The sequence below is a fragment of the Colletotrichum spaethianum genome (genome assembly GCF_022836535.1).
Source record: "Colletotrichum spaethianum MAFF 239500 DNA, contig04, whole genome shotgun sequence".
Taxonomy (NCBI): domain Eukaryota; kingdom Fungi; phylum Ascomycota; class Sordariomycetes; order Glomerellales; family Glomerellaceae; genus Colletotrichum; species Colletotrichum spaethianum.
In genome coordinates this window covers 1709678-1722778 of record NW_026054774.1, presented here as the reverse complement: position 1 = coordinate 1722778, position 13101 = coordinate 1709678, and the positions used below count along the sequence as shown (strand labels likewise).

The 13101-nt window shown below is 54.0% G+C and overlaps 3 protein-coding genes across 3 annotated transcripts; all 3 read left to right on the top strand.

Moving 5' to 3' along the window:
• Nucleotides 1-1194: 1194 nt before the first annotated feature.
• Nucleotides 1195-2121, top strand: ColSpa_02525 (expansin-YoaJ; the record flags this gene model as incomplete). Its single annotated transcript, XM_049268737.1, has 1 exon — nt 1195-2121. The coding sequence occupies one exon, from the start codon at nt 1195-1197 to the stop codon at nt 2119-2121; it is 927 nt and encodes a 308-aa protein (XP_049124694.1).
• A 1549-nt stretch (nt 2122-3670) lies between these two features.
• ColSpa_02524 (putative aspartic-type endopeptidase) lies at nt 3671-4792 on the top strand (the record flags this gene model as incomplete). The annotated part of the gene is made up of 3 exons (XM_049268736.1): nt 3671-3730; nt 3854-4169; nt 4245-4792. 3 exons carry the CDS (start codon nt 3671-3673, stop codon nt 4790-4792), a joined length of 924 nt encoding a protein of 307 aa, XP_049124693.1.
• A 3322-nt stretch (nt 4793-8114) lies between these two features.
• On the top strand, nt 8115-12702 carry ColSpa_02523 (uncharacterized protein; the record flags this gene model as incomplete). Its single annotated transcript, XM_049268735.1, has 4 exons — nt 8115-8306; nt 8369-8405; nt 8450-11325; nt 11377-12702. The coding sequence occupies 4 exons, from the start codon at nt 8115-8117 to the stop codon at nt 12700-12702; spliced, it is 4431 nt and encodes a 1476-aa protein (XP_049124692.1).
• Nucleotides 12703-13101: the final 399 nt, after the last annotated feature.

Sequence of the window (13101 nt, the reverse complement as noted above, 5' to 3'; positions counted from 1 at the left end):
ACTTTCTCCTCGCGCTAGTTTGATTAAGTCCCCGCGCAGTCCATTAACTACATAGTGGACTGGCGAAGGCCACGGGAAAACAATTCAAATTGAGTCACTCTCCCGCCTCAGGGATGACCGTTGTTTTTGTATGCATATACCCAAGCGAGAACGGTGCGAATCCATGATACTTCCGCCAGGTGATTGGATGAACTAATGAGCCAGCGAACTTTAGCACAGCGTTTTGTTAGTTTCATGGGAACTGCCCGTCCTCTCCCCTCTACAAGTTCATCGGATGATGGTCGAGTTGCAGGAAAAGAAGGGGGAAGGAGAGTGGGAAAAGGGGGCAGAAGAAGGGACCGGACTTGCGTATATTGTTCAGAGTAGAAGAGAGAACTATATCATCGCCGGCATATACGGCGCCGAATGCATGATGTTGATCATAGCCAGCGTCAGGCTGAGAGCGATGCAACGCCTCCTCAGCCCTAGGCCAATGCCACGGCCACTGCCCGCACCTTGGAGCCGGAAAGAGTCCAGACTGTTACCGGAGGGGGCCTCTGCGCTTGTCATTCTCTGCTCATTTGTCTTGTTTCGACGTTTGTTTGGCGGCCAGAGGCCAGAGGCGTCCCACCCCCACTAGATCCTGGTTTCAAACCCCCGTCGATTTGAGATGAGGATGGGGCCATGCTCTCGCCACGAGCAGCAGGCGAGCTTGTCAACGGCACCGCGGAGCCGGGAGAAGGGGGCGGCCCAGATTCGCTTCCGTCGCCCTCCGCCTCGCATGCAGTTGCTGGCTGGGCCGACTTCGACGACCAGGACGGACCTATGAGCGCAAAATAGGATGGCGGCACAAGTGGAATCTCGCGCGCGTTGTTTTCCGTGGTGGCGCTACCTACCTGCTTCCATCAGCCTGCAGGATGGAGTAAGATTAATCTCAACCAGGAAGCTTGCTCGCTCTCCTCTTCCCTCAAAAGGACCCTCATGTCCTGTTGTAGTTGGAGGTCTAAAGTCTCTCCTCTTCATCCACGCTGGTCTGGAACTATCATTGCCCCCTTCGTGGCCCGTCACTCCTTCACACATTGCTATCGCCGACTACTGTACTGCCATTATCCAAGGAACTGATCTTGTCTCTTCACGGACTTGCATCTATCAGCAGTTCCCCTTCGGCCAGGAGCTCACCGTACATATACACTCGTCACGTCTCTCTTCAACACAATGAAGCACCACATTCTTTTGTTGGCCGCCACGGCCGCCCACATGGCTTTCGCCAAGCCCATCAAGGCATGCCCGGCAAAGTCGCGCTCGACAACCGTGATCACCTTCACCGTCGGTCCGACCTCCACGCGCGCGACACTGTCCCCCGTTCAGCCGACGCCGATCGGACAGTCGGCCCCCTCCTCGTCCCCCGTCGAGACCCCCGTTCAGGTGTCGCCGTCCATCAACACCCCCGCGTCGTCCTCGGCCCCAGTGGTGGAGAACGCCGTCCCGTCTTCGAACAGCGTCAACACCCCGGTCGTATCCACGACGCCGATCAGCGGTAGCGGGAGCAAGCAGGGCAAATCGACCTTCTATGGCGGCAACACCTCCGGCGGAATGTGCTCCTTCTCGACGTACACTATTCCCTCAGGCCTGTATGGCACCGCCTTCTCCGGCCAGGCTTGGGACTCGGCCGCCCACTGTGGTGCTTGCGTCAAGGTCACCGGCCCTAATGGCAACAGCATCACTGCCATGATCGTCGACCAGTGCCCTGAGTGCGATGAGGCCCACCTCGACCTCTTCCAAGATGCCTTCGTCAAGCTTGGGTCTCTCTCCGCCGGCATCATCTCGACTTCGTATGAGTTCGTCGAGTGCGGCATCACGTCGCCCATCAAGCTGCACAACAAGTCGGGTACTTCGTCCCACTGGTTCTCTATGCAAGTGCTTAACCACAACGAGCCTGTGTCGACGCTGGAGGTTAGCACGGACGGGGGAAGCACTTGGCAGAAGACAACCCGCCAGCAGTACAACTTCTTCGAGAACTCGAGCGGCTTCGGGACGGATACCGTTGACGTTCGGGTGACCAGCGAGTCTGGAAAGACCGTTACCGTCAAGAGCGTCAGCGTCGCGTCCGACTCGCAGCACGAGGCGGCGTCTAACTTCTAAACTGGGAACGCAGGAGTCCTGTAAGCCCAGGCTTTTGAGGTAGGGCCGTTGTCCGAGTACCAGCGCTATTGAGGAGATTTCGTTCCTTGGCCACTGTCTGGCATACTGCAAAGACCTATCGTCTGCCTACGGGCCCCACTTGGGACCGTGTGCTGTGCATGCTGTAGAGACGAACATTCCGAATGCGATGCGACCCGTTTGATCGCCTGCCTCGCTTGGCCGAGTTGCTTTTTTTCTTTCATCTTCATTTCGGAACGCCCATGATGAGTGCGTTATGTTTTGACCGGCAAGGGCTTTGACGGTATCATGACTTTGTTCTCTGGAATGGAGATTTTGGTTTGCATGACGACGGAACTGTGGGAAAGTGATGGGTTGACCTTGAAGGAGGGGAATTTTAAGGCGAGGTAGCTACCTAAGGCTGGGGCTATATAAGGGGCATGTGGTGTGGCTGACCTGAGGTCACGTAGGGGTGCGCCACATATAGCAGTACCTACTCACGACACATCCCCTTGGACTAGCTAACCTTACTATGTATATAAGAACAAGCCGAAAGAACATAGCAATGAGCCACTTCACCAGTTAAACGCGCTGTAGAGCCAGCCCTTCACACTCAACCAGCTATATCAAAAAACTCCTTCCGCTACGCGTAGCTTTCTGGAAAGCTTCAGTTCCGTCGTACGGCCTTCAGCGTCACATTATATGGGGTATAGTATTGTGATCGGTAGCGGCCTTGTGGCTATGAGCAGGCGTGTTAAAGTCGATGGTTGACTGTTGGCTCATGAATTTCGTTCCGGCTGATTTGAGCTAAAGCCATCTTCACGGTATCGATTCCCGCACGAAATCATCCCAAAGGGAAAAGAATAATCTAATGTTGTATCTTACTTGCCAAATGATGATGGGGATGGCGGGTAAAGGGTCAACTCTTCGTACCTCGTTGAATGCAGACCTACTCCATTCTTGTCAATGGCGGGATAGGGCCAATTGGATTCATTGCCCGAAAATGCCCAGAAATCTTTGCCTAATTGAATGCTTACATTTCGGTGTCATTGGGTATTTCAAGATGTAGAAAGATATAGAAAAAGTGGAGTGAGTCTGCAATCGATGGGATACAACAAGAATGTCGGTCAATCACATCGGCAAAACGACACCTTCCTCTTGGAGAAGATAAGAAGATGAGCACTCAAAACTTTGGGGTTCGCCGCCTCTAATACCGTATCAAGCCCCAGAGAATACGTTACTCAAGGAGCAAGGCAGCCTTCTTGGTTACTATTTGTTTTCTTGTCAAGGCATACGAGACATAACAACAATCATCAACAATCATCTTCAAGACGTTTACTCGTGCGGCTTTGCTTGCGTCCCTGGTTTCAAGCTCAAGTGGGTTGCCTTCTCCCCTCACGTTCACAAATGGCAGCGTAGCGGTGCTGGATATCTTTGTTCTTCCAAGCCGTAAAGATGACCAGTTCTATAACGTCAATGTTACCTTGACCGGACAAGTCCTTCCAGTGATGGTCGACGCCGGTTCCAGGGACCTGTTCGTCGTCTCAAACAAATGCCCACGGATAACGATCAAGATGGACGTTATGGCCTCACTTCACCCTATATAATCAAGGTAAGTCGCTGCAACAAGCTGTCTCTCCGGAAGCCTGCGACTAACCATACCATCCTGTCCAACGAGACGTTCTTCACAATCGTGGGAGAAGCAGCCGTGTATGGAAACCAATCATTTATGCAGGTAGACTTTGGCGGGCTGCCGACATCTGGTCTTGCCATCGGCTTGGTCTATGAATCAGCCTTGAGGGAAGGTCAGAATGACTCTCTCAGCGGCATTTTCAGCCTCAACATGAGAGCCGTTAGCCGCCAGCTACACTTCAACAACAGGCTGCCGCCGATGGAGGCGCTCTTTGAGCCTCAAAAACTGAGAGAGCCCAAGTTCTCGCTCACTTCCCCGCGTCATGGAGACCCCATTTCTGCACAAACCAGCAAGTTGACTCTGGGAGGACTCGGAGAAGAGGCTGCTGGTTACAATATTACTTACGGACCGGTTTTCAGTACGCCAAAGTGAGTTGACCAACCTGATCCCTCTGTTCACTTTCCAACACTACTGACCGTGCGGCTTCTTGCAGTTTACAACTATAATGACTTTCCCCTCGATTGTCAAGGATGGACAGTCCAGCTTGAAGGCGTTCGGATCAATGGTGTTGAAATCAAGATGACCAACGGCCTGATACTCCCCGAAGGCAAGTATCTTTCAATGACGGACTCTGGAAGATCCTTGATGTACTTCCGCCCAGAGGAGCTGGATGCCATTGCTACCCAATTCAAAGGTCTGATTGTTTATTCAGGCAACCGAGACGTATGCTTCGACTGCTCAATCCCACAGCTGATGGAGTTGAAGTACTTCGGCGAGTGGTATGCAGTGGATCCACTGGATCTCGTGATCCCCAGCGATCATGGATTCGTCAACGGCACACAGTACTGCCACGCTGCTCTTGGGAGGCGGGCGTTTGCCGGCTCCATCATCGGCCCCCCGTTCTTGCGCTCCGTTGTTTCTGTCTTTGACTACCTCTCCAGCGACCTGGTTCCTCAACCACGCGTAGGATTGGCAGGTCTGGTTAACGGCGCTGCTGCCGTTGCTCGATATCCCGATGTCTTACCCCACCGTCTGTTGTAGGCATCACAGTATTCCCCCGACTGTGGACTCATGCCAGTAGGTGCTTACAAAACTGTTAAAGTAAACCAATAATCAGCAGGGAATTTATAGTACCTCTTATCTGTTTGGCAGCAAGTAATAGGTAGGGGGTTAACGTGACAGTTTGGTTGATTCAGTTAGGTACGATTCCGAGTCAATGCAACACGACTAGGATTATTTGACCAGGAATAAAAAGCAGTAATCCAACGTCAAAGGAGGGAAATACAGCAAGGTGAGGTAGCTAGGCTGGAGCTACAAGGGGCCGGCAGTGGCTGACCTAAGGTCACGTGGAGTTGCGCCACACCCGGTACAAGTAAAGCTACTACTATGTACCCACAACGTGGTTTGATCCACGTCCCTGTGCGCCTTGGGATTCGCGCAAGCTCGTGGAACCCATTTCTGGTTTGTACGTAGTAGAGCCTTTCTGCGGGCCCTGTAGCAATACGGATAGTTGGATTCAAATCATCTTAATTGGGCCGATAATCAAAGGCAGCTTTTCTTCGAGGCTCAAACTTGATCGATCGAGAATTATTGAACTGCGCTTTGGCTGGTAAAACCTGGCTCGTGCTGGTGCATGTAAGCGGGCAGCGCGATGCAAGGTAGCTAGCATTGGGCTTCTGGTGTCCGGTGATTCACGAGAACAAGCCGTAGGTTAGCGATGCAGACGGTTCGACTTCACGGCGGAGATCGACAGGCACGGTACCTGCAGCGGAATACGTTAGGACTTGACCAACATCAATACACAATCCAGCAGACAGCTCAAGCAGCAGTTTTCCACCATCGCATAGTGCTGTGGCAGCATGTCGTCGACGGCTAGTCGGCAAAATTTGTGTACCTGGATACCGGCGTGGTTCAGAATTAACGTTGGTGGCTAGTGCCTGCCAGGACAGCAACAATAAATGTCTCAGTCTAAGGTCAGTCGGATGCGGATTGGTGGTGACGACTGGGCTGAAGGTTTGCTAGTTCTCACTGAAATTAATATGGGGGTTGGTCGCTCAACGGTGAGCGTTTGGCTTGCGTTGTTGCGTTGTCATAGCGAACGTCGGCGGCTGTGCTGCGCATCATTAAGCCACCCTGTACCGATACGAAGTTCATTAGGTTTGCAGCTCTTTGTGAACGTTGTGGGCAGCAGCCACCCGTACGCATCACCGCACCACTGGCACATCACTGTAATGAGACAGTTGAGTAACCTGTCAGCCACAACGACCTGCCATCGGGTCGCGCTGGTCCGATCGGCGAAGGATTGGCGGCAAGGATCGGCCATCTGGGATGGTTATGATTCGGCACCTGTTTGGTCGCATTGTCCAGGTTCAGGCCTGAGCGATACTTCGCCATGCTACTATAGGACCTTGGCCCCGTCCAGCCGCAACTCGGTGCGGAGAGAGAGAAGGGGTAGGTGTGTGTGTGGAAGAGGAGGGGTCGCAGGTCACTGAGCTGTTGTAGGTATCAGTGTCATGACGCATCTTCAACGGCCTGTACTGGACCCCGCATCCGAGCCGTAGATGGCGTGCATGTAGGTACGGTGCATTTTCCGAGGCATCATGGCAAAGCAGTCGGGATAGTCATCGTCTGGTCTTGGTGACGACAGCTTTTTGCTCGCGTCGTTACTTGTTCGTATGCAGGTATGCAAAGCAAGGTTTGATCGCGCTCGCTCTGGTTGATCTGATGCCACGGGGGTGTCTACAATGAGACGAACAGCCGCGGATGGGGAGGCTGGCACTGCTTGTAGGAGCAGTGTTCGTAAGCTTGAACACCCCACGCTCAATATTCCGTGTTTGTTGCTGCTGACATTGAGCAGATGCGGTTTCGTGTGCTTGGGGCTGAACTTGGCGCAAATGTCGCACCTTTGGACCCGAGGTTTTGTGTGAGCCGTTGCCCAGTTTTTGGCAGTCTTGGAGAGAGAGTGTGTGCGAGTGAGTGAGTGTGGAAGGGGTGGCCGAGACGTGGTCGACCCTGTCGTGCTGGATGGAGGGTGAAAACGGAGCTACCGGTGGGTGACCCTGACCAAGCTGGAAGTTCGGCTATTCCCCCAAGCCTTAACGTCCACCCTCCCCGCTTCTAGAGGCGCTTCCATTCCAAGTGCAACCTTTCCGGGAGGCCAGCCAGCTTCCTCTCACTTCCCAAGTCCCAAGCAAGGCGATAACCCCTGTCTCGAAGCTCCATCAGCCAATCCCGCTGATCTGGCTCGACCAGGGGCCGCGGCCCTAAGCAGCTGTCGGCAGCTCCCCGCTCAACCTCAGCGGCCAGTCACAGCCCTTTGCAGCGTCTCCCCCAGCTGAGTCCGCTGAAGTAATTGCGAGTATTACGTCGATATCCGCAGCCAAGGCTACGGCCTTCAATCACCATCCATCTTACATAGTACCTGTACCTTTCCTCCTCCACCAGGCAAATGGTGCTGAAGCTACCGAGATGTTGCGCCGCCCAAGCTATCACCTCTGCTGGTAAAGGTGGTCTTCCCCCCGGTGATGGGACTGTACTATGTAAGGTGTTCTCTTCTCCGCCCGCCCTTTTCCAGTCTGGGAACGGTTTAGGGTGAAATCCAATCTTGGTCCAAGCTGCTGTTCCGACCCCTGGTCCACGACGTCTGCGCCCACCACATCTGCGCCATCTCGGTCTCTGTGTGCCCGTTGAAGCTGCGGTTGCAATCTTGTTTAGTCGCACCTGCACTTTACAAGTATTGATTGCATTGGTACCATAGTACGAAAAGTTGTGTACGTACTTTGCACATGCACAAGCAGACTTGTACCACCTCTCTTGTCGTCCACCCGGCCGTGTCCATCCTACCCCCGTCCATGCCCATAGTGTTGCCGCTAGCGAGCCTGACGTATCTGGGCCGAATTTCAATCCAACCTTCACCTTTCTCCTTCGCTGCCACCTTACCACCTTGCCTTCTCCCGCCAGTGCCACCTTTAGCTTCGTGGCTTCCCGCCTTTGTCTTCTACCAATGTATTTTACCTCCACACAAACTTCTCACCACTAGTTTCCCTCCCAACTACTGGCCGAACAGCCACAGTCCGGCCACTCTCCATTCACTCCCTCCTTTTTTTCCTTGCCGTCGATCTGTAGCTACCGTCTCTTTCTAGTCCGAGACCCTCCCTGAGACCCTCACTTCCCTTCTCCAATTCTCCTACTTGTTCTCTTCTTTCCCCCTCCGACCCCAACTTCGCCAGCCCACCCGTCCACGTCACCTTCCTGGCCCGCGAACCATATATGCGTCGACACAGAATTGCGACTTGAGCGCCTTGCCAATTGACCTCGACATCCCCATACCGAGCTGCTCTTAGCAGCACTAAAGCTCGAGAACATGGCTTCTGCGCTCGAGAAGAACGAGCTTAAGGTCCAGGGCGTCGTCGAGGCTGCCCAGGACCCCGAGAGCAACGTAACCGCCGATGACGCCCAGAAAAAGATCGTCGAGGAGTCCAAAAAGGCCGGTATCACTGCCTTCACCTTCGACCCGGACGCGAGTCCTGAGGAGAAGCGCCGCCAAGCTGCCGCTGTGAGTCGCGCGGCCCTGCTTGCTTCCCGTCGGACCTTGACTGATCCTCTCCTCCCTGACAGGCTGTTCCAGCAGGCTTCCACTCGCAGCGAGCCAAGGGTGTCTCCATCGTAACCGACGTCGCTGATTCGAACGCCCCGTAGCCGACCTGCCGCCCCCGACCAAGGAGGGTGTCATTGAGCTTGCTAAGGACAAGGACGGAAAGCCCATCAAGACTGGCGAGGACCCAGAGGGCAACGACGAAGAACCCTATACGCGAACGGGATGGGCTCCCCAGTTCGGCTGGCCCGCCGACGAAGTGCACGAGGGAGCTAGTATGCTGGACCATTCCACCTGGCTAGAGAGCAACCTCCCTGACAAGTTCTACGGAGACTGGTACCACAATGCTGCTGTCATCGCCTTCGCCTGCATTTCCTCTTGGCTTGTGGCCGTCTTGGGCGGCGGCCTCGGCTGGGTCTTCATCCTCATGGCTGCTTGCTCGACCTACTACCGGACCTCCATTCGCCGAGTCCGCCGCAACTTCCGCGACGATATTAACCGTGAGCTCTCCCTGAAGAAGCTGGAGACGGAGACCGAGTCGCTTGAATGGATCAACTCCTTCATGCTTAAGTTCTGGCCCATCTATCAGCCCGTTCTCGCCCAGACCATCGTCAACTCGGTTGACCAGGTCTTGAGCTCGGCCACTCCCGCCTTCTTAGACAGTTTGAAGCTGAAGACGTTCACGCTGGGCTCCAAGCCACCGCGCATGGAGCATGTCAAGACGTACCCGAAAGCCGGCGATGATACTGTCATCATGGACTGGAAGTTTAGCTTCACTCCCAACGACACGGCCGACATGACTTACAAGCAAATCAAGAACAAGATCAACCCCAAGGTCGTTTTGGAAATCAGAGTCGGTAAGGCTATGATCAGCAAGGGCCTTGATGTCATCGTTGAAGACATGGCTTTCTCTGGTATCATGCAGCTCAAAATCAAGCTGCAGATCCCCTTCCCTCACATCGAAAAGGTGGAAATGTGCTTCCTGGAAAAGCCTACGATCGACTATGTCTGCAAGCCTCTGGGAGGTGAGACGTTTGGTTTCGACATCAATTTTATTCCCGGTCTTGAGACCTTCATCCTCGAGCAGATCCACGGCAACTTGGCTCCCATGATGTACTCGCCCAACGTGTTCCCTATTGAAGTCGCCAAGATGCTTGCCGGCACGCCGGTCGACCAGGCTATCGGCGTCCTTGCCGTTACACTCCATGGTGCCCAGGGACTCAAGAACCCCGACAACTTCTCTGGTGCTCCTGATCCTTACGCCGCATTGACTCTGAATCGCCGCCAGCAGCTTGCCCGTACGAAACACATCAAGGACACTGGAAACCCCCGCTGGAACGAAACCCACTACATCATCATCACTTCCTTCAACGACTCCCTCGACATCCAGGTTTTCGACTATAACGATTTCAGGAAGCACAAGGAACTGGGCGTGGCGTCTTTCCCCTTGGAACAGCTTGAGGAACTGGCTGTTCACGAAAACGAAGTTTTGGAAGTCATTGCCGACGGCAAGGCCCGCGGCCAGCTGACATGCGACATCAGGTTTTTCCCAGTTCTGGAGCCCCAGAAGTTGGACGACGGTACTTTGGAACCGCCCCCCGAATCCAACACCGGTATCCTCAGGTTTACCGTTGAGCAGGCAAAGGATCTTGATGGCACCAAGAGTCTCGTCGGGCTCCTGAACCCCTACGCGACGCTCCATCTCAATGGCCGGGATGTCCACCATACGAAGAAGCTTAAGCGAACCAACAACCCCATCTGGGACAACGGATCCAAGGAGATGCTCATTACTGACAGGAAGAACGCCAAACTCGGAGTCACGATCAAGGATGACCGCGATCTCACCGGTGACCAGGTTATTGGAAAGTACCAGATCAAGCTCGAAGACTTGTTGGAATGCATGGAAAAGAGCCAGGAATGGTTCCACTTGGCCGGTGTCGCAACGGGCCGTGTCAAGATGATGGCCCAGTGGAAGCCAGTCGCTCTTTCCGGTGTCGTCGGCGGCACTGGCGGCTACGTCACTCCCGTTGGTGTCATGCGTTTCCACTTCAAGAACGCACGCGATCTTCGCAACTTTGAGACCCTGGGCAAATCCGACCCCTACGTGAGAGTACTTCTCTCAGGCATTGAGAAGGCGCGCACGGTCACTCACAAGAACACTCTGGATCCAGACTTTGACGAGGTCCTCTACGTCCCAGTTCATTCTGCTCGGGAGAGACTGACTCTTGAGGTCATGGACTCGGAGAAGATGGGCAAGGACCGCAGTCTCGGTCTGGTTGAGGTTTTGGCTGGCGACTACATTTCACAGGCTGAGAATGGCGAGTACAATGTTCATGACACAAAGAAGATCTTCCAAGGCGGACTGCAACTTCACGGCAAGGGCATTGCGAAGGGTGTCTTGACCTACACGGTTTCATTCTTCCCCTGCCTCAATGTTGCCGATCCTGAGGAAGAGGAGGAGCAGGAGAAGGCAGCAGCTGCCGAGAAGGCGATCGAGGATGCCCCTAGATCCACGGAGGCCGGAAAGTTCAGCAGCTCCATTGAAGCGAAGAAGGACGGAGCCGAGCTGGAAATCAGCCCGCCCAAGACCCCGGTTACCCCGGTCTCGCCTTCATTCCCGAGAAAATCCAGGGATGAAAGTGGTCCTCCTAAGATTCGCCTTTCCCCTCAGGAGCTTCTGAAATACGAGTCTGGCCTCCTGATTTTCAAACTCATGGAAGCAGAGATGCCAGAGCACAACACGCATTTGGAGATCTGGGTCGACGACATGGCCTTCCCTTCGTACACGTCATCGGCAGCCAAGCACAAGAAGCATACGTTTGAGGAAATCGGCGACTGCTTCATTCGAGAACTGGACTTCTCCCGCCTCACCCTCAAGGTGCGAGAGAAGGGCGACAAGGTCGAGGGAAGTGAGAAGGACAAGGATCACACTATTGCCAAGCTACAGGGGAACACTCTGGATACGCTGAAGCAGTGTCTGGTGAGAACCATTTCTTCGAGTTGTGCATAACGACATACTAACCGGTGTTAGAACAACCCCACCACTCTCAAGCTGAAGGACAAGGACAACCGCCCAAGCAGTGTCAAGGTCAGCCTCAAGTACATTCCCGTCAAGATGCAACTAGACCCGAGCGAGAGTATCAACAATATGGGAACTCTCCGTGTCGATGTCTTGGACGCGCAGGACCTCCCCTCGGCAGACTCAAACGGCAAGAGCGACCCGTACTGCAAGTTCGAGCTCAATGGCGAAGACGTGTACAAGACCAAGGTGCAGAAGAAGACCTTGCATCCTGCTTGGAATGAGTTCTTCGAAGTCCCTGTGCCTTCAAGAACTGCTGCCAAGTTTAAGGTCACCGTCTGGGATTATGACTTTGCTGACAAGCCTGATTTCCTGGGAGCTGCCGATATTAACCTCGAGCAGCTGGACCCATTCAGGCCAAGCGAGAGTCGTTTGCTCCTGGATGGCAAGTCTGGTACAATCAGATTGAGGATGCTCTTCCGGCCGTCTTACGTTACCCGAACCCGCCAAGGCACTTCGACATTTTCCGGCACATTTGCGGCGCCCGGAAGAATCGTCACTGGCATTGCGGGTGCGCCAATCAAGGTTGGAAGCACGGTTGGTCACGGTGTGGGCAGAGGGGCTTCATTCCTCAAGCGTGGTCTGTTTTCGAAGAAGGACGACGACTCCAACGAAGCATCATCAAGTTTCACTGAGATCCCGACCATTGTCGAGAACGGCAACAGTCCCCCTGCTCCCACCCCCGGCCTCGGCCTCAAGCGAGCAACTGGATTCTCTACCTCTGATGGTAGTGAGTCCCCTGACACGCGTCCAGGAACCTCTAATGGCTCAAGCTTGGGGCACACTCGCACGAAGAGCAACGGCGCTGCCTCTATCCATAGCGTGACCCCAGGCTCACCGGGCTCTGGAACTGCTTCCTTCACCGTCGTATCTGCCACGGGTTTCCCTCCGTCAACTGACCTTTACATTACCATCAACCAACTGACGCCCAAGCCCAAAGTAGTCGGCAAGACTAAGCACCACAAGGATTCTACTGGCTTCTTCCGGTACAACGAGTCCTTCAAGTGCACATGCACCCCCGACACTCAATTCAAGATCGAAGCGAAGGGCGAGCACACCCTTAGGAGCGATGATGATCTGGGCGAAGCCCTTTACTTCGTTGACGATTCCGGAATGGGAGGCGAAAAGGAGATCAAGGTTGGAAGCGGCACGGTGGTCCTGAGGAGTACATTCACTCCGTCGGCTAGCGCCTTAGAGCCTGACAGCCCGAAGCCTCCTGTTCGCCGTAGCTTCATGGGCAAAAGGGAAAGTCGCAGCAGAGAGGGAACGCCAAACTGATTGAGCGGTCCACTTCGGCCACAGCGCAACCTTTCTGAATTTCGACACATTTCCTAACTGTTATTCCCCTTGACAAAAGCTTTTTCCATTGCGTTTAGATACCTTGGATGTTACCATTGGCTGGCACACTCCATCCACTATTGAGTCTTTTCCTTTCCTGTCCCTTTTTCATTGATTTTATTTGTGGGAAGGAGTCGCAGGGCTTAAGGAGGTAGGGTGATGGCGAACATAGGCTGGCAGAGCATGGCAACGGCTAGCTCCCATCTCAGTAGCTTCTGGCAGTTAGGATGCAATTCACAATATTAATCTAATTAGTTGTGAGGTTTTGATTCATTGCTACGCAACGACCAAACGACTGGGTGTACTCGTCCTAAAGGGCAGCTCAGGAGCCACTACACT